The sequence below is a fragment of the Seriola lalandi genome, unplaced genomic scaffold, assembly GCF_002814215.2.
Source record: "Seriola lalandi dorsalis isolate HSWRI2012SDOR001 ecotype SW California unplaced genomic scaffold, Sedor1 jcf7180002054606, whole genome shotgun sequence".
Classification (NCBI taxonomy): domain Eukaryota; kingdom Metazoa; phylum Chordata; class Actinopteri; order Carangiformes; family Carangidae; genus Seriola; species Seriola lalandi.
Window position 1 is genome coordinate 2,116,747 of NW_019525159.1, and position 22,243 is coordinate 2,138,989.

At 41.2% G+C, this 22,243-nt stretch overlaps 1 protein-coding gene across 3 annotated transcripts in view; it reads right to left on the reverse strand.

Annotated features, from left to right (window-relative positions):
* rgs3a (regulator of G protein signaling 3a) overlaps positions 1-22,243 on the reverse strand; it is a 143,964-nt gene that overhangs the window by 3,069 nt on the left and 118,652 nt on the right. For all 3 annotated transcript variants that reach the window (XM_023419513.1, XM_023419515.2, XM_023419514.2), the window contains 3 exons: positions 12,900-12,970; positions 1,964-2,065; positions 747-808 (listed from right to left, as the gene is read on the reverse strand). In XM_023419513.1, coding sequence (XP_023275281.1) covers positions 747-808; positions 1,964-2,065; positions 12,900-12,970 — 235 coding nt within the window. The remainder of the gene's footprint in view (positions 1-746; positions 809-1,963; positions 2,066-12,899; positions 12,971-22,243) is intronic.

The following is a 22,243-nucleotide window of genomic DNA, read 5'->3' on the forward strand; positions in this document are numbered from 1 at the left end:
GTTAATTCTGGATCTCCGGGCTTTTTAAGTTTCGGTCCAGTTAATGATTTGAGGAAGAAGGCATCCAGAAGAAAGAAAGGCAGGAAGCCGTGTCCACCCACTACTCCTGTCTGCACCTTTCCGTTCCCATGAATCACCCTAGCTGATAAGCAGCGCCAATACAAGCAGTTATGTCTTACCTCATTCTGGTAAGCAGGAGTGAGGTAAGAGGTACTGTAGAAGGGAGGAAATTAGAGGGGGGAGAATAAAGAGGTCAACAAAGCCAGATGAGGAACAGATGTAGCGCTGGCTTGGTATCGGCTTTGAAACTAAACTGTGGAAGATGAATTGTGGAAAACAAAAATAGCAATGCACTTGAAGGTTGCCTGTTTTTTTTTTCTTCCCCCTTCTTTCTATGTAACGCATAGACTCTGTCTGTTGGGATTAGGTAAACTTGCTGCAAGCTGCCCGTTCACTGCGGCAGTGTGTGTGTGTGTGTGTGTGTGTGTGTGTGTGTATGTATGTGTGTGTGTGTGTGTGTGTATGTATGTGTGTGTGTGTGTGTGTGTTTCACATATCAATACATGCATATTTCCTGTGATTAACCAGCCTCCCCCACCACCTCAAGCATGCACCGTATGTCTTTATTCACTCTCTTGTACAAACCATATGCCAAACATGTTAAAGACAACAGATAGCTGATTTGCATGTACGTAAAGTAAGGAGAATATGAGAGAAAAAAATTTAAGAAATTAAAAGTAACTTACATTTGTGTCCCAGCAGTTTGTCAAGCGAGTCCCCCCATTTCAGTGCTTCCTCCGGGGTGGGCCTGCAGATAAAAGCAGAGCGATTCTTTAACAAGCCCATCTCAGCCAGGTTTCTCATTGTGTGACCCATCCGCAGAACTTTGTCTATGCTGGGTAGATGAGTGGAAACTTGGACGTAGGTAAATCCTCTCCGCTGACTCGCTCCACTCTAGTCTGTGTCTACTGCTCTTTCCCTCACATTCAGTTCTGCCCTACAGATTGTTTCAACACTGAGAGCCATGAGTCTGTCTGCTTCACTCTGGTGGGGGTAGGTTTTTATATTCCCACTGAAGACAAGTTGGCAGGCGGGAGGGGAGGGGCTTCGGCCATCCAATGGGGATGCGTTGTTGGGTTTAGAGACCTCCTCCCCCCACTGGCTTGTGTCTGCCCCCTGCTGCCTCTCATCCTTTATGTTCCCTGCTATGAAGCACGCCTCCTTCCAGGGCTTGTCTTACGCTCAGTGTAGTCCACATCTGAGCCGTTATTCGACATTCTATTGAGATCTGTCCTGACAAATCGACTAAAATGACATTTGTTCTTTAACATCTTGTTTGTCTTACTGCCTTCATGTGTTCAAGCTGCTATTTGAAAAATAAGCAGACATACAGTAATCACATTCTTGAATTACTCTTTAACTTTACTGTTATAAGAGAAATTATAATTTAACAACCTATGATATTTATATTTGCATGTAATTCTACAGATGACATTGATTGAGATTTTTGCAACTAAATGATTACTAAGTAAAGAATATATTAAAAGTTCATAAAGAATATATTTTGCTGATGTTTTACAGTTTCCTGTGAAGTCCAATGCAATGACCAAAATACAGGTTTCGAAACGTGGAAACAATTTCAGTCTTTAATATCACATCAATCGCTGAGATTTCATATGTGTGATATATTAAATTAATATATTTCATATGGTAAATATATTTTTTAGATCATTAAAACAAATAACACCCAAACAATTCACTTTCCCTCCTTCTGACATGCCGTCCTTACTAACACATGCTCCCATTCATTTTATTAACACCACGCATTACAAGCACACTCCCATCTCTCCTACTGCCCACATGTCTGTCTTCCAACACCAGGTCATCACCAGTTGTGGCGAGACCCGGAAAGCCACTTACACACACACCCACACGCACATGCTGTCAGGAAGTGGCCACTTACTTGACTGACTTCATAGATTTGTCTAACTTGCTGGCTGGGTTGCTTCCTGGGGATTCATTCCTCCTCCGCAGGAAAGCCAGCCGATTCTTCATGTCTTTGGCCCTGAGTGAGAGAAAGACAGAGGAGAGGAAGGAGGAGAGAAGGAGTTGGAAAGAGAGGGATGGAGTGGAAGAAAGATTTATGGGTAAAAGAAGCAGGGGGGAAAGTTGAAGCAGGAGGAGGAGAAAAGTTGAATCAGGGATGACAGGGATGATGAAGTAGATAGAGGAGGTAGACAAAAAGAGAGATGGGAAGAAAAGTGTTGAGTGTCCAAGTCCAATGTCCACAATTGAAACAATCCAAGGCATGGCAATCACCAATTAAGCCCTTCAGCACTGTAAATCCAATCCATATGATATCAAACCCAGAAATGCCAGAAAAGATGAAAACAGAGGTCGTGTTGTGTACATTTTAGTCTTCAGCCAGGTATGTTGGTATGGTGGAAGAGAATTTCTCCAAAAGGCAGATATCAGGCTCCTTTTCCTCGCTTCGCGTCAGTGTCTCTCCTGTCAATCTAATATCTCTAACAGTCTTTCCTGTAGATGTGTCCCTGGCAGGTTCCTCGGCAGGGACTGAGCGAATGTGGCAGAGAAGGAGGAGAGAGACTCAATGCTCACTCCTCTGTTTCATCATGCCATTCTCCATGTGCCTAGAGGGGTTGCTGAGAGGGAGCTGACCCAGGGCCGAGGCAACAGGGCACAGTGACCTCCTCACTCCTCTGCTGCTTTCCACCAGCAGCAGCATCCAAAATCCTCCAAACCGCCCACCTCACCTGTTTCCCCAATCGACAACCATCACACACACACACACACACGCGCGCGCGCGCACACACAGATCCTGTACTGGCCACCTTAACGCTCAAACCAAGTAATACACCAACCCCTCGGCCCCCATGGGCTCCAACAGAATACTGCGCTTTCCCATAATCCCATGGTGCCTGTCCTGGCTTTTCCCGACCTGGAGCACGTGCTGCCTCAATGGGATGTGACCTCACTCAACACCCATTTCCTGAGTCCCTGCTTTTGATTTCCACTGTGGATTGGCTGGCCCGCTAATAATGCAGCGCGGTGGTGTGCGCTCGTTGGCCCTCATCACCGCAAGCTGTCCCACTGCCAGCCCGCAGCCCCCAGGAGAGCATGTACACCCCAAATTAAGAAACAGAGCCTCCTGTTATAGACACATATCATTCAAACATGAACACCCGGGGGTGGGTGCACTGTGCATGAATACACTCGGATGGGGATAAAAGAACACCCACGCAAACATCTCAAAGAACACCCCCTGTATAAGTGCCAACTCATGCCCACTTCACTGGTGCTTTCATGCCAGTCACAGGTGTTGGGAAACTCCCAGTCTGCACCAGTGTGTGCATGTGTGTGTGAAGGGAAGAAGGAGAGGGCTAATTAAATGATGTTTTCACCCCTATTTGTTTATTTGTCAGTAGGATTATGTTATAAGCACTGAACCGATTTGCACCGAATTCAGTGGAGGGATGGGGTGTGGGTCAGGGATGAAGTCCATTCAATTTTAGGGCAGATCTGGATCATTTACTATGAATTTTATTTCTTTCTCTGAAGTCTGATGTATGTTGTTTCACACTGGCCGTCCAGTTGCAAATGTGACGTGGTCTCACACACACAGAGCGGCCTCCCGGACTGAACAGAGAACACAGTCAGCTGTAGGTGTGTGTTTTTCCAACGCCTGCAGGGAAGGAACGGCAGAAACCTGCCCATACACATGATATAACATGACTGCATGAGTTGCTGGAAATAGCGGCTGAATGGCTCCTTTTAAATCAGGATGAGTGTGACTTTGTAAGTGGATTGATTTGGGTGTGTTTGGGTTTGCGGCCCTGAGCTGGTGCAGATGACTTTAGTCAACTCAGAGAACCTCAAGAGCCCTCTTTGGAAAGCATTCGTCACATTCAGGAGAGGGGAATTTCTAAAGTGGTTCATTAAAAATGTGTATGCTAAATGAAAAAGGTGACCGCATTTGGTGTGACATCTAGTAAAAGCTATGTGAAAGTTTTTTTTTTCTCCTTCTAGGCAGAGAAAAAAAAATTTCGTAAACAAATTTTGCAATGAATTCCAAAGAATACATAACCGTTTACAAAATATCACTGGTGGAGAGATAACTTATCCGTTGACTGGAATAACGTCAGTGCCCTGCGTGAAACAGGCATAAACCAGATGATGAACTGCTGCACAGAATTTAGGCCTCTGTTTCATGGAAACAACAGGGTGCTCTAATGCAGTATCCCTGTGAATAGCTCACACTTCCAAGCCTGAAGGACATTATTACCCAAATAAAAACTCTCTTGCTGTTAAATAAACTCATAACACCAGAGTTGGATTTATTAGATTGTTCTATTTTTAGGTTGGACTCAAGGCAATTAGGTCTTGAGCTGTGCACGTGTTCGCTAAAAGAGAGCCTCTGTCTTGCCAGTGCATGTGAAGAAGAAAAGAACTTGTTTTTTTATAAGGGTAGGAAAATATTTTGTTGGCCTGACAAAAGACTTTCTTATTTATGTCTGGTTTTATACAAGCTGAGCCCGCGTGGGAATGATGTTACAATGATGTCATAACAACAGGCACTTTAAGGGAAATGTAGATGTATGTTTCTATCCTGCCACCATGTGGGTGTCAAGGAAACTGCAAACACAAACAGCAGCACAGATTGCTTGCAAGGCTTTTTTTTTTCACTCCTCATAGTTTGTGTCCACAATGGAAACAACTTAAGCTTCCATTATCCCATGATTTATTTTTTCCACTTATGTTCAGACACTCACCCAGAGCTCTGACAATATTCTTGAAAACAAGTGATCCATATTACAGGTGGCGTCTGCATTTAAACTGCGACATCTGCATGTATCTGCGGGTTTTGCGTCATACTGCAGGAGGTGTAAGCTTTCTTCCGGCACGACAACTCAAATGATACAGCCATAAATGATACAGCTACTGTGATTATTGGGTCAATGGGAGTCAACAGCAACTTCAACTTGAAGGAGGGCCACATAATACTCCTCCCTCCATGTGGGCAAAGACATATTCTTCATGCTTTCAACAGTGTCATGCAGATGACTACAGCCATGTCAGTCTCCTCTGGACGCAGAGACTTTGCAAAATCAGCTACTTAAGTATAACTAATCACCTAAACAAATGGAAAACGCTATTACTCCGTTGAATAAAACCTCCTTGGGTGAAACTCTAAACCCTTAACTCAGACTTAAAGCAGGAAGAAAAGGGAACTGATACATGCAGACCAACACAGCGACACAAAAGCACAAGAACTCATATTTCTGTGTCTGTTTTGTTTAGTACTAAAGATGGAAAGCAGTCATGTGCTTGAGTCTATTTATTTATTTTTTTTAGGAACGCCACTTTATAGTGATGCTTTTCTTGTACTTGAAATTTTATTTAACCGCTGTTCTTTGCACCTCTGCTCTTTATGTGCTAATGGCTCTTCTCACACTCTCTCACTTTGAGTACCTCTCTATTTAAAGTTGCTACTTTTCCCTCTTCACTGTGTCTCTCCAGCTGCTACTAGCTCCCCAGCTCTAATGCCATTAGCTATGTATCACACTCCATTTGATTTATTTCATACACTGACCCCTACCCTTCTCTTAATCTGATAAAAGGATGACACATGCTCTGCAGAAGATTAGCAAATTAATGTGTATGCTCAGCTGCCCCAAGAGCAAACTATATATAGCACATCCATGTTTGCAGCACAGGGTATTATACTGTGTACACACACCTGAGTGTCCGCTTGTGTCTGTACAAGAGAGGCCGCTTTATGTGCTTGAGTGAAGGAGCGAGTGGTCTTTAGCTCTGCAATTATCTGCAGGTTTCTGTACTCTTTATTCCCTCTTTGCTTGGCTCACATTAGACGCACTAATAGCACCCTGCTGGCTATTCCTGGTGTTCTGAAAAGTAGGCCGCACTCCCAGGGAAAGGCTCTGGGAGCACATGGGGGAGAGCTGTAGACAGACATACTGCAGATCACAATGTACCACACAAGCACCGGCCAAATCCACTGCCCCATTTCATCCCACTTCGCGACTTGTGATTGCTTCATGAGGCTTTGTTTCCCACAATGGAAAGGGGGGGGGGGGGGGGGGGGGGTTCACCGTCTGTAAAGCTTGACCTGTTAAATCTGGGGTCCAGCATTGAGTACAGACAGTGAGAGCAGCAGCGTTACAGCATGTTTTCATTCCCTCTGCCACTTTCTATTTACAGAAGGCTGTGTGCCCCTGAAGTGAGTACAGGGCACAAAACACGAATAACACTGTGTGAGCCTGTTTGTGAATCTGTGTCTGTGTGAGTGTAACGGGTCAAGGGTTGTGTCAGTGTGTCCCTAACACTTTAAATAACATTAACACTGTTTGGGCTATGGGAACAAATGTCCTGTACTTTATCCACAGACAAAACATTCCAAAGATGTGATAAGTCCGTAAACATAAAAAAAAAAAAATGTAAGACGATAAGAAAGTGAAAGGCATGCCTCTTTCTGCAAATCAGAGAGTCACTGCAATATTCCTAGAAGAACAGTGAAAAAGGGAATTGTCCTAAATTTTGTCCATAAATATAACACTATCACATTCATCGTCTCCCTCAATCAAGACCAAAAAAAGAGCTCTATTTCTGAGCAAACTCACCTTTCTAGCCACAAAAGCCACATGAGCAATCCTATTCCTGAAATCCAGGCTGCGTATAATAAGAACAGGGGGCAGCCTCAAGTTAGAAGTTAAAGCTTCTTCCTCCAAAATAGTTTGAGCGCTTCACCCTCACGGGGGGATTCTTCTCCCTCACTGCGACTGTCAAATGAGATCCATGTGGAGGTCAGAGAGCTTCCTACCAGCTCTGGAGCAACTATTCCTGTGGGACGGCAAGCAGCCCCCACCCACACTTTTGTACCCTCCCTTCTGATGTTTTAGAATTCTTGAAAATGAAAATTGAAGCACAAACGAACCCACACATGCACACAGGTACACCGCCTTGCTCTTACCTTTCCAGGTACTTCTCTGAGAAATCAACCATAGTATGAAACATGGGTGCCGGCCTGTGCGCAGGTTCACTTGGTGTGTGTGGAAATTTGACAGCATGTAAGCGTGTGTCAAGACTGCCGGAGCTCAGGGCCCAGGGGTTTGTTTGACAATCACATTCCTCTAACCCCTGAGAGGCTGTGGTGAAGCTTTATATAGTCCTAAGGGGTCTGGGGAAGGCGGACCTTGGGCTCACCCAATCACCACGCAGTGTTTGGAGAGGACGGATTCCTTCCACCGAGGCATGGACAAGTTTTTTTATTTTTATGGGTTTGTGAGTTGAGATGACATTTATCTTTTTAGCAAAATAAGAGACCTGACTACTGTAACGACCTGTTTATCTGTCTCAACTGACATGCAGTGGCAGAGCTCTCTCTCTCTCACACATGGAAATATCATATTCTTTTATAGTCTCTCTGCACCGGATGCTTGTTCTCAATAAACTTCCTTCAACTGATTAGTACAAGTTACGTTCCTACTTGTTCCTACTCTAAACCTCAAAAATCTTCTTCTTTTAAATACAGTGTCCGAGGGGCTTTAGCCACCTTTTAAACATGTTGTCATTTATTTAACTAGAAATGCTGATGCTTGATTTATGGTTGGGTGTATGGCACTGATATGCATAGAGAGAGCTACATGATGGGGCTACAGCGGCTACTATCCAACGCCAACATACAAGGACCACAAAAACTATGATTGGTCTGCATCGGTTGCTTGCATTTTCAATGCTGGTGGAGATAGTTGATAGTGAAGACAACATTATGGAAATTAAACAAAGACTAAGCAGTCTCCTCCTCTTCTTCAGTCACACACATATGGCGAAGCTAAATCCACTGCCAACATGGTCACTGTGATCGCCACTCTCTATAAATGAGTGAACGTAAACACTGCAACTGCACGGCATAAGTCACCTATTGATTAATGAGACCAGGCAGAATTACATTGTGTAGCCTTGATGATATTCCAGTTCTATAAATACTGTACGTATGAAGCCTACAACTGCTCTATACAACAAAGTAAATGAAAGAATGTAAACACAGTTACTGAGGGGAACTCTGTTTACACATGTAGGACAGTATTACTGCATATGTGAAAAGAAAAGTTGTATAAAGCCTTCTGTGGCTCCAGAGGAAGCTGTGCAAAGTCTGTTTAACTGCCTCAAGTAATGTCACTTGAGCAAGAGCCAGTTGGGGCTGAAGACGTTTGAACATTTAAAAAATCCGGGGGCATGGCATTAGAAGACCTCAAATGTGTGCACTTCAACAGTGTTGGACACATGCAATGCTATATCAATTGAAAACTCTATTAAAACACTTAATCGCCTGATCATGTACAATAAATACATTAAGCACTGTGGTGGTGCTGACAACAGCTGAAATCTGACGTTCAACCTGAAATTAAAACCAAAACTGCAGGTATCCACAGCATTGAGGCTTCATCAGTTTAACAAACTGATAGGAAGTGCCAGTCATTTAAACCAAAATGGGATGTCCACACTTTGATTTCCAGGTGTTTAAATAGGGGATGGAAAAATTCCAGTGTCAGTAAGTCCTGGTAACTTTATTTAAGTATTTCTAGATGTGTGTCATATAACCGGGATGACACACAGACATAACTGCTTGAAGTGGCTCACATAATCTCAACACTGATTCTACAACAGGGTCATTGCACATCATGTCTAACTGGACAAATGACATTCACCTTGGCCAAGTTTCACAGCACAAAGGAGGGCATTAGATGCACCTTGACAGCAAAGCGCCAGAACTGATGTTAATTATTTGCCTGGGAACTGCTACTAGAGATGGCACAGAATTAGTATTATGTGAGAAACACCATACTGGATGTCAGACAGAGGAACAAAAACATCAAATGGTAATTTCCGATGTGTTTGTAATAAACACTTTGCATTTAGCACTTTGCTCTGCTCTTCTTTGCCCTCCCCATCTGCCTATATTTACTGCCTTCAGGAACTGAAGTTGGATATCAGTTCTAGTCTCCAAGGTATTGGTAGTAAAATACACCCAAAATGAAAGTTTGCCATTGGGTATCATCATCTTCATGAACTCAGATTATTCTGTCAAAAATCTCACATTTCTTCACAAATTACTGTGATTAGTTCATTGCTTTATTGCGACTTGTCGGAAACTGCCGGATGGGGGTGGGGGGAAAGGGAGTGTGGCTGTGCAGGGATTCATTGCTTTGGGAAGCAGAACACCTGGACTGAGTAAAAACAAAAGGTGATAATGAAGGGGGGAGGCAGAGATAATGTGGACAATCCCAGGAAAAACAGCTGTGCTGGATCCAGACAAAAGGGACACAGGGAGCAAAGTGAACAAAATAGAGATGAAGAAAAGAGAGAAAAGACGTGCTGGAAGTGAGAAAATGTACAGATCGTAGGGAAAAAGGAGTAAAGGAAGAGGAAAAAATGCTTAGGAAGTCAAGGATCAGACCGTCTGTGTTGTTGTAAATGATGCATGAGTGAAGGAGAAACAATGAATTCACTGTGCTGTGGCCAAGTGCTTTGTAGCAGTGGAGAGAGGAGGATTCAAAGAGGACAGATGTAACGTGCTTTTACATGCAAGTACCACTACACTTCTTTGTGCAAAAATGCAATTTATTTTCTTCTGCTACAATGGCTGTTGTGTATTGAGATTTGTTTAATTCATCGGTGACTATGTTGATTAAGGCGAGAAGAAGATTGTTTATAGTGATACTAATTGCCAGACTGAGACCACTCCAAATAAGTGTGAGACAAAAACATGGAGTAATCCATCAGGATCACAATCTCCACCTCTACACAGGACCAAATGAATGTGTCTATCACAAGAAAACAGCCTCCCATCATCAAATGATTCCACATTCCCAAACCTAAGAAGTAAAGAATGTGATTCTAAGTTCAGCTGAAATCTAGATCTATTCAGGTGCATGTGTTCATCGATATCAACTTTACTCGACAAAAAGGTTAAAAACACACAGCACACCATGTACAAAATGGTGGAGTAAAGAAAATCAAATCCAGTGCTACTGGATACAACGCTCCAAAAAGCACATGGCCAAAGGTCTTTAACTCAGCATGATTCTGTGCTACAGATGTACATCTACTTGCTCCATTGGCTCTCTCTATATGTTATAGATCAGTCTACCAACATCTGGAGGAAAAAATGTTATTTCCTTCATGCTTGGTTATATAGGATAGCAGCAACATATTGCATTTGTATTCCCCTGAGTTAGAAAGATATTGTGTTGAGAGTGTGTTTATTTCTGTGACTTAATATGATGGAGTAGATTATTGGCCCTGGTATAGGTTTACAGTGTGGCATAATAAAAAAGAAATGGCAATGAAGAAAGCTTCATAAGTGACTTCAGGCTCATGATGTTGAGAATTGAACTGAAACAAGGATTAGCACAGTAACAAGTACAGAAGCCAAGTGTGTAAACATGTAGAGTTTCCACCATGCTCAGAGGGGTTAGAGGGTTATCCTTTTTATATTGACTAATGATGACAGAAGAGGGTTGCATCAACAACAGGAAGTCATTTTATCTACTGAAGACAAACTGTTTTCTTCCATGCAGCCTTCATCAATGTCACAACTAAGCAGTCCAGATGCCTCTTAAATAGCAAAGAAAAAAAACCCCAGATGAACCAATTTAAGGTAATTGGCATTGCACCTGGCAAGGCAATTACATGTTTACTTAGCAACCAATCACCATCTAGCACTGGAACAAGGGAAAAGTAGAAACTGGTCCCCCATAATAAAATGTGTACACAGTCTAACAGACTCACTAAGTCATGAAATAAGATCTGGCAGTATTTCAAGCATCTACACTGGGATATAAAGAAGAAAAGGACTTGAACAGCATCCAAAAACCCAGTACATTTTTAGATCTAGCTTCTGTGTCTTATCTCACATCTACTTAAAAGAAAATTGTCTGAGAAGTAGAAGCAAATCTATGAGTTTGATAAAAAATAATTTGACTGGCACAAGCTGTTGTTTACATTTGGACACTTCAACTTATTATGACTATTCAAAAAATTTAATTAAATCATAGTGTTCTGTTTTTGACCAAAAAAGGGAATCCTCAACTCAACAGAGTGATGTATAATAGTAGATGAGCTAACATCATGATGCATGTTTGTCTATCGCCTGCTAGGAAACAAATCACTGTTTGCTAACCATGACCTATGTCAACAAACACTGTAGAGCTGAGTTGCATGTGTGGGAGAAACTGTCAGGCACACATCACACGGAGTCATTACTGCATCACTTATTCTGTGTATCACGTCTTTGGTTGAATAGAATCAAAGGATTCCTTCTTCATGAAAGTGGTATGAGAACTAACGAATCAACTCAGCAAATCCTGTTTGATGTTGCTATAATGAAGTGTGCTCAACACAATTCATCACAATTCCTTGTTCAAAACTGATTGCAAATTAAATACTGATTTGGAAATATGTCTTTCATTTCTGCAAACCGATTAAAAGAAGCCTGCTCACTAGATTTAAAAGCAAAGTAGAACACATTTCTTATCCCTAAAAATCACTTCTGTACTCTTTGAAGTGTCTGTTTTATTAAAGCAAGGAGAATGGGTTTGAGGGTGTTTGCAGCAGCTGACAAAAGGGCAACATACTCGGGACTCTGGTTAAATAAAAAAAAAAAAAGCTGTGGAATCTTAATCACTTAATCTGCTGGTTAACTAAACAACCTTAAACACAGCTTGTGCAGAAGAATGGGCAGCTATCAGACCCAAGGACAGCCACTGTGAGTGGTTTTATTGTCCTCAAGGTGTGAAATGTTCTTTCATCTTGATGAACAGGAGCGTGAATAAAGTTCACTCAACAGCTGATGAATTACTGAGGCGTCGACACACATCTGACGCACACACACACTCAAACAAACACTCTCAACACACACACATCTGACACACACAAACACACTCAAACAAACCCTCTCAACACACACACAGACACACACACATCTGACACACACAAACACACTCAAACAAACACTCTAAACACACACACACACACCTTACTTCTCACACCACTGAAAATGTGAGAGACCCATATGGTTCCACACTCCTCAGCAGCACACACACCATTTACCACTTCATTATGTAAATTATGGCCAGCGTTAAATGATTAGCCACCTTTAGCATGAAACATGCTTCTACATTTTGCAGCTTTGAGAACGTGTAGGCGTCGCACAGGATATCAAAGTAGCCAAAACACTTGCATGTCACAATGTTTGCATTAAGGGGCACAGTCACAAACCTAATTTTGAAACCTATTTTCAATCCCCCTAAATTAATCTAAATGAACACAAAAAGGAGAGGTTTTATATTTAGCCATCCTACTGTGGACATGTCCTAACATCTTCCAGCCGCTAATCCAATCACACCCATGCTAACACGTTGTCAGAATAGGTCCTAGAATCTCAATTAACCCCCCATGGGCTGCTATATAACAAGTCATTATCGTTCACCATTAGTTTGGACACAAGTAATGCCATCCTCTAAAAATAATGGATGTTAAAGCAGGTGTGAAAACTGTAACACATGTTGATTAAAATAGCATGAAAATAAAAGGCTGATGACCTAACACTGAACACAGAGGTGGTAAATCCCATTATAGTTGTCAGGACTATGAAAGATTAAACATTATATTGTTGCCTTATTTTTCTTACACACTAACTATAAATCCTCTTTTTATTTTAAATCTACAAGTCAAAGCTTCAACATGCCGGTCTTTGCTTACAACTTTCAAAATGAGCAGATGGTAAAAGTGAGGATGACCACAAAGAGCAAACACAACAACAACAACAACAAAAAATCATTTGAGACTTGAGTACTTACAGGTTCTTGGATTTCTTTTTCTTTGTCCCTTCAGGGCCGACCTCGCAGCTACAGGGGGATCCGGAGCTCAGCTGAGGGGAGAGGAAGGAGAGCACACACTGCATCATCCACCCTCCACACAGAAAGAGGGTCCTGTAGCCTCATGCAGATACGGTGGCTAGCTTTAACTAGCTCCAATAGGCAATGACAACCTTGAGTGGCTAGGTCCAGTTACTCTAGACTGAGACTACTCCAGTCTGTAACACACACAGCCTGTCACCAAAATGGTTAATCCATAGCAGCAGTCCACAGTGTAAGTCCCACATGGCAAAGCCCTCTGAGGTGTGTGTCTGTGTCTTGCCCAATAAACGGAGTGTACATGAAGCAGATTGTGTTTGTAAACAGTGTCTGTCTGGGTATAACAAAGTAAGGAAAAATCTGTGAGAGTGAGAGAGTGTGAAGGTCTACGGCTGTTGTTTCTGTTGGCCTCCAACTGTGCCCTAGGTTTGAAGTGTTGAGCATAGACCCCGGTTTCACATTACACTCTCTGCCAACCCCTCGTTTTGATTGGTTCAGACAAAAAAAGGAAGTTGCTTCAGGGTGGGGAAGGGGTCAATCTTCACTAATCTGATGGCCTGAAGCTGCCCCATTGTGTGTGTGTGTGTGTGTGTGTGTGTGTGTGTGTGTGTATATATGTATGTGTGTTTGTGTATGTATGTGTGTGAGAGAGAGAGAGGCTCTAAATAATGACCCATTGTAATACAGGAACACACATTTGAATCTGAGCTAGATACTGGCCACAGCTGGTAACACATGGTGGTGGTGTGCTTAATGTCTTTGTGGGACCCAATTTGAGTTTCAGCCTTGTGAGGACATTTTTGGCTGGCCTTCACTTACTCAACGAGTTGTTGTGAGGTTTAAGTGTTACACTATCCCAAAATGCTCAGCCTAGGTTTTAAAAGTTGGCAGTAGAGTTTGTAGTTTCCTCACTGAGAGAGAACAGCAGCTCGAATTCAGTCAGTTCCAGTGGATTCCAAAGGTGACAAGATTTTATGGTGGAAAAGACGTTCAAAACATCTCTACAAATCTCTCAAACCCCAAAGATCCGACTTCCTCCAGGAGTACAATAGCAAAGCTTTCCATATTTACTTATTCCACACATTTTCTTTCTGCCATTAACACTTTCTTACCATTTAAATATACGGCAACTGCCCGGTTTCAAACTGACCACAGCTGCTGCTCTCCATCAGCGAGGGAGCTACAGACTTTGTACTCTCACGTTTCAAGCCCACAGCGGGTGAGTGTTGATTCAAAAGATGGACTTTGGGTGGAGTACCCCTATAAGGTTGGAATACTGATAGCAAGGGTTAGATATTGTGGCCCTCAGAGCTCAAAGCACTGCAACTTAAGAAAACACATTTTCTTTTTTCTGCCTTTGCAGATTTGTTCCGTATTTGTTTCGCATTTCTGTATTTGCTTGTTTTCCGCATCTTTTATTCCTAAATGTTGTGCCTGTGTTGCCAAATTGGTAAAGATATGTTCATTTTGTTTGTGTGTCTGTCTATGTGCATTGCATTGAGCTTTCAAGGGCACTACAGTTAGAGGCTAAAATTGCTTACAGTAATGCAGGTAATGCCTGCATACAGTAAGAATGTGTGCGTACACATTGTGGATGTGGGACTATTATTGTATTTAAACATAAACATTGAGCTTCATGAGCAAACATTTCCTGCATTATGCATCCATCTGTGTTGAACTACCCTACATGTACCAGCTGCCCAAAGTAATATCCCATTGTGCTTTTGTATTGTTGTAGAACCTTGTTGATAAATCCCTTGTATTAAGATATTCAAGTGACTGACAACTGCAAAGAACAGAGTAGATTAAACCATTAGATGAAATTGCTTTATGAAACATTAATTATTTAGTGGTTCTCTGTATTAGCTGTGATTTGTTTCATCTTTCATTTATCATAATTCAAAATAGAAAATCAACCTCCTCGATGCAGCTAAATCCTAAGACTTTTTTTTTTTTAATTCTTAGCTACTTACAATAGTCAGTTTTATGATATTATAAAGTTGGCTATTTTATCTGGCTGTGAATATTTTAAGATCATGTGTATTCAGCCTTCACTCAAGCACCCTGGCAGTTATCCCTCTGATCTCAGCAAATATAAGCTGATTTCGAAGTTACCTTTCATTTATAATTTTTTTTTGACAAGGTTGTAATAAGAATATCTTTTATAAATTCCCTTCAGGCTTTCCTGTCAGCTGAAACACTGAAACACATGTCAGGGTTGTGAATTAGATCTTGTTCAATGCTGATGTGGGAGAGCACATTGTGTTAATGCACTTTGACCCGTGTGGCTTTTGATTCTCTTGATTGTAGCATCCTTATTATATGATAATTAGATAATAGAACAATTACTACTGTCTGTGAGAGTCTTTTTTTCCCCTAACAATTGCAGTGGGGAATTTCTCTGCTACATCCTTTCATAATTCCACCCTCCAACTGAGATGCAGATTGCAACACTTTCTGACCGAAGTCACAGTTGAGTGTGAAAGGTGAGTGAGTGTATGTTATGTAGGAGCTGTCTAAAAATAAGTACAAGCTAAAGAGCAGGAACAAAATATATTAAGAGCTGCTATTTGATGTCTATAAAGACCTGTCAAACTATGCATGTGTGTGTGTGGGGAGGGATGTTATTTTTCCCTGACTATTTGCATTTCTTTGAAAAGACGATATGTTGATTAAGTTAATTCCTCAGATAATATTGACAAAATATGATATTTTTTAACCAAAGATCGTGAAAATGGGATGAAATCTGGTGCCTGACATTATTCACACAAAAGAAATGTTTGAGAGAAGACCACCAGTAATGTGGATATGATGATAACACAGGTAGAGGCATGAGTTGTTCATTTCACTCTTCAATAAGATATTGGATATAAATTATCCAGCTCTAGGAGTAAATGTATCTAAATAATCCCTCCAAAAGCAGCTACATGGGGTCGCATGAGCAGGGATTAAGTCACTGAGGATCATGAGAGACATCAAAAACTTCAAAAAATCTGTTCACTAATCTCAGAGGGAACAGAAAAACAGAGGAGTCCCAGTCCCTGTGGAGCTGTCAGCCAGGCTTTCCCATGAAAACACAGAAACCAGTTGGAAAACGGCGCAGACTTTACCCTCTCCAAGGACATTTGTCCTCATGTAGCCCCCCCAGGACAGGATTATTCAGGGGTATAAGGAGAACAAATTATAGCCGTTGGAGATCAGAAGAGGATCGCCTGTTTGTCGGATCCGCCGTTGTTCAACTGGCTGTCTGCATGTAAGGACTGGATGCTCATTCACACTCGACTGCTATGTTCCAGCTGGATGAGATCAACATGGATACACACACACACACGGGGAAATGTGTCTGCTTTTCTTGTTAAAAATGCTGTTCAAATGAATCAACACACATCCACTGCTGACCACATCTGCAGAAGCGGTAGAAAAGTAATGTAGATGGTATCCCAACTTTTCACCTCCTGTCTCCCTGTTATTCATGCACACACACACGGTGCCAAATCTCCTGTCTGCGCCCCACAGCAGAGCCATAAATCATGATACACGTTCTGCATTTTGTCAGTGGGAAGTCAGTTAAAAGGGAGGAGGAGTTCTCTACGAATTACAACACCATGAACTCATATAGAATAAAAGATGGTAATGGAGCTTCCTTTTAATTCCCATTCATGAAGTTGATGTTGCAATTTACAGGAACACAATGATTAAATCCTACCTGGGAGGAGTGAGTAAGGGCTTTGACAAATCAAATCAGCGAAAGCCCTTTCATGAGTCATACTAAAAATATTAAACTTTTTCTCAGTAATAGGAGCTTTTTTTGAAATACATCATATTCATTTCATCAGGCTCCATGTGTACAAGGCTGTCTTAGATTGGCATCAAATTGTACAGGAAAGTCACTGCATGTGTGCAGTTGAGTATTCTTGTTAAAATTAAATAAAAATCCCATAACATTGCAGAATTACAGGTTTATTCTCAAGTTTTTGCGTTTCTCTTCCTCTCTTCTTTCTGGCTGCCAGACCCCCCCTCCGGGCACCCCGAACACAAAAGAGACTTAGACGCACCATGCACACACACCCAGACTGCCTGGCAATGGCCAGTGGAGCATAAAAAAAGTCTGAGTCTTTTCTAAAAATAACCCTGGTGTGTGTATTTGTGTGTGCGTGCGTGCTTATGTGTATAGACTGCTCGCATGCCTCACTGACGACAGTAAGAAAACACAGAATTTGCCAAAGACCACACGGCGATATAGCCCCCCTGAGGCATGGGATGCACGCTGTTAAAAGCAATTGCGGGATGGCTGTGCAGATACACAGATAAAGGTTTAACCTGACTACATTTGTGTTGCTCACGTGTCTTTGCTGCAAAACATGTATACATGCATGCACGTGATAGGGTAAACATATGGGCAGACACGTTTCCAACAATGCAACATAAGTCGAAGAAGACATTAAAGAGAACAGAAATACATGCACATGATCTGGGAGCATTTGAGCCCAACTCAAGGGAGAATAGTGTGTGTGTTTGCTTGTGTGTGTGTGTGTGTGTGTATGTGTGTGTGGTGTGTGTGAGTTTGGAAATGTGGGTTAGATTACCAATGGGCTGCTATTTCCTAATAGGACAAGTCAAAAATGTCTGTCTCTTTGTCTCAACAAACTTACATTCTTCAGTTGTGCTTTGCACTAACAAACACATTGTAGGAACAATATTCTAAACACGGCTCAGAAACATTCTTGACCCAGTCAACTCAGATTCTAAATCCTCCGACAGCCTGAAACCCCAGAGGTGAAGAAATGAATCTTGGTCTTTGTGTATTTAAACTTCTCACCAGTTCAACCCCTGCTGCTTTTCTTCATGAGACCTCCCTCGGGCTGCTTCCTTCCTTTTCATTCCTCTGTTTCTTCTTTTATTTGAAAACATATTAACAAGCTGGCGTCCGAACGATGGGATGTGGACCCCGAAAATCTCCCATTCCATTTAGTGCAGTCTTAAGATTGGTGCTACCTGTTAGACCCCAGTTTCATGACATTGTGTGTCTCTACTCCGTGAAGACTGTATTTCAGACTGACGCAGTTACATCATCCAACCTGGCTTACGGCCCCGCTCCTGACCTACAGGTTTAAAGCAGCTCTGATGATGATCAGCTTTGATATGAACACAGCTTTTTACAGTAACTACAGGATCACTGTAGAGTGACTGAAATATTACCTTTGGTGCAGCTTGATGCAGCTCTCTCAACAATAAATTCTGCCCATTTAACCTCAATAGATACTTGAACATGATCACTGAATTCGAGTGGTTGGATTTACTTTTCATAAGATGCACTGCTAAAACGAAACGTCAGATATTTACACGAGGTCAGGCCGAATTCTTTGGCAGCGATGTGTATGGAGTTGGCAGGCCTTGGACTTGCGATGTGAAAATGATGGTAGCCAGGGATTAATGTGGTTAAATGGGGTTACATGTGATTTTAACCCTTAAACCTTTTTGTGAAGGTAATATCTGTATGAAGACAGATTGTTGGTTCAGGCTTTTCTATTTGTATCCACTGTGACTTTCTACTAAGAAAAGAAAAAGGGTGCACTGCAGACTTAACCAGAGTCATATGTTTATCAGGATGTGGAAGCTACAAAGTGCGCAAATAGAGGAGGAAATTGTTCCCAAAATTGTCTCCATGTGACTTACCAACTCAGACAGCACTACTTTCAATTTGGATTTAATGTGTTGTTTGCTATACAGAAAATATGGATCATACTGTATTATGTTACCAAAATACCTACTTTGTGGAGTCCAAAAGTCTGAGACCATTTTCCCATGGGAAAGTGGTGTCAGACTTTTGGACCCCACTGTATGTAGTCACGAGACTCATGAATCATTAAATCGGTTGTGAAATTGTAAGGACTTGTAAGGCTTGTCTATTTCTAGACTGATTACAATAAAATTAAAAAAAAAACAGTTTCTATTTCTTAATCTTAGTAATGAAATAAAGTCTGGGATCCGTTCTTCCGTCCTGCTTTTCAAATCCTTACTTAGAACAGTATCATTCTGTTCATCATAGACCTCCTGCTTTATCTCCATGACAATGAACAGACAGCAGACAACAAGAGCTTAGTTTGGCACACAATGAGATGTGAGTCAGTCCATTACCTTACACTGTTTTTATAAAGAGTGTGGGGCACGTGTTAACAGCTTATTAAGCTGCAGCATCCAAGCAGATTGTTTTATGCAACAACAAAAAATTAAAGATTTATACAGTTTTAGACCTTAAGGTGTTTTTCACAGGATGAAACCTGCCCTACCTGCACTGAATATCTCTTTTTTCTTTTTGTAATAGTTTGTAGTAATTATGAGCATTTCATCAACTTTCTTCAAAAATTACTCTTGTCTACTCCAAGTTTGAGGAAAGTTGCAGAGCTGTCCTAACATGTTAGGAGCTCCTAAGAGATGGATAATAACAGGTGACAGACTTTGACTTTGAAGATAATAGCTCAATGTACAAAGCTGTGTCCCTGCTTTGTGAAAACAAGTTCTAACTGTTTACACTTAATTTATCCTCCATACAGAAGCAAGAAAGTACAGCTACAACAATGATGATCTGGGACATGACAACCGTAACTGCATCTACTGCACCTCAAAAGTCTAATACCTCCAGTCACTATAAAAACAAATGCTTCAACATTGCTTCACACATTGATTATGCATGAATAACCCTTTATGTTGTGGCCAAATTGGCTATGTTACACAGATTGATCGAAACCATGAGAACAGACGAATTACAGAGCCAAGGCATCTGATAAATTAAACAATTAATAGGCGTCCTAGCTAAACAGTGTACAATGGTGTGCATTGAAAACCTTTGGTGTGTAAATATAATTTGTCTAATTGCATTTAGATTGGCCTGTCAGTCTTCTGAATGTGTTGAGTGCACATTGTTATTATTGAGGGTATTTTTAGCCCTCATTTTACTTCACAGGAGTGACTGTAAGAACCTTGATGAATAGAGGCCCTGAGGGAATGTGATCCCAAAGTCAGAAAACACATGGTTTCAGAAATGAGGGACTTTATCATGAAACTATCTTCTGGGCAAAAACATGCCTAATTTCAATGTACTTGCAAAAATATCATTCTTTCTCCATGGTAAAGCTTAACAGCATTCCTTGCATGGCACGTATTAGTAAACCAAGCAAACAACTGGACACAGCATGGTTTTTTGATGATAGTCTTTGCCATTTCTTGATAAGTGTCTGCACTTCCTCGTAGATCTTGGCCAGAGAGTTGAAAGAAAATAAGTAAAAGGAGACAAAAAACAGAATACTGGATTCTGTCTCCAAGGGGTATTGAAGGAACAATGGGGCCTTTATAAGAGCCAGAAAATACAAGAAAATATAAAGAAAAAAAGATTTAATTAAGGAACAAACTGACGCTTAAACAAAGAAACATGGGAGAGAGATCACAAAAGCAAATGCTGAACTCAGCGGGGGAGCTGTTATGATTATCAGGCAATCGAATCCATATATGAAGCTGTTGTCTAGTGAAGTTTTCATGAGGCTCTGACAAGGGTTCACAAAATGTATTCGTAATGATACTCTGAGTATTTTTATCTCAGAGTTCTTCCTTTGTTTAATAAAAGCCTTGAGAAAACATCCCTGATATGTTTTGCCTCTATAATTTTCTTTGATGTATAATTACATAACTGCTTTAATGTTATGTTTTTTTTTTCATTGTTTCAATTATTGCCACAGGAAATATTTTTCCAACTTCCTTTATAAATAAAAGGAAATTCTGAGGTAAAATAAACTTGTGGTTGAAGCCGAGGGAGTGTGATCATGTATGTGCGTAATTCTGTGAGAACTTCTGAGCTTGTGTAATGGGATGGCAGATGCTAATACACACACTCTCTCTCTCTCTCTCTCTCGCTCTCTCTCTCTCTCTCTCACACACACACACACACACACACACACACACACACACACACACACACATACAGTACAATGGCAAAACCACAATATTCAGTAATATCTGAAAATAAACTCGGTGACCTTAACACAGGATACTGATTCATTCCTACTTAAGCTACATAATGAAGCAGATACAAAAGGTGCATTGTGTGTGTGAGGGTATGTGATTTTAATTCAGAGGGAGAGTAGTTTGTGTGTGTGTTTGTGTGTGTGTGTGTGTGTGTGTGTGTTGTACTTGATCTGACTCTCCTCTGCCTCCTGTTATTCAGCACAGCTCAGGAGATGGCTGCTTCCTGCATAAGTACTTCCCATGTCACAGGATGTTAATGAACAATGCTGATACAACGTCACCTCTGTGAGCTGCTCTGAAATGCTGTCATGTTACCCAGCCCTGAAACTGGTGCTATCCATTAAAATGTTATTGACATTTTCTGACCAGCCGATGACCTTTCTGCATGGAATTTTAATGGATGCAGCCTCATAATTCTTTCCAAAGCTGGCAGCTATGCACAGAATGGCCATCAGGAGCACCAGTGGGCCAATTATTCCCAATTGGCTGCAACCACTATGGGGCGAGGCATGAATATACATTCTCTTACATTGCCAACATAAATTGCATAATTGTTTTTCAGTAACAATTGAAACACAATTATGGCAGAAGTTTGAACTGAAGCTTGCAAACGGTTGGAGTCAGACTCAATTCACATGATGGTTTTCTCGCTTGAAATTAGCGACACATGCTTCCTAGGTCAGTCACACTCATGTTGTACACTCAATCAATCAATTCATGAACTTCAGATGCATGAAACCATCTAAGAAGCCATCGTATAATATCTCTATCTATCATGCTAATGGGCTTAATTACTAAAAGAAATAGTAAGGAAAAGTAATAAGTCATCAAGCTGACCTTGTATGGTCTTTTCTACGCATAATTAGTTTGATTGTTTTTAGTTTGTTGGTTTTGTTGGTTGGTGGTTAGTATCAAAATATCTTAAGTTATTACAGCTGCAGAGCCAGTGTTGATACAGTAATTACTTTACATATTATAATAAATATCATTACAGTGGTCCAGTAGGATTTAATATGCTTATACAGTGTGTTTATTCCATTGCAGTTCTGACACAGACATGACATACTTCACTATTTTCTTTCCACCGAGGTCATGCAGGTGTCAACTTTTATATTCTATATTGTTCAATTACTTACTAATAGCATTCCTGTTCAACCAGTCATTCTTTTCATTCGCATATAATTAAGGTGAGGTCATGTTAATGTACAGAATAGTCACTGCAAAAGCATTCCTTGTGACGTGTTTGGACGTTAATGTGAGTGACGTTC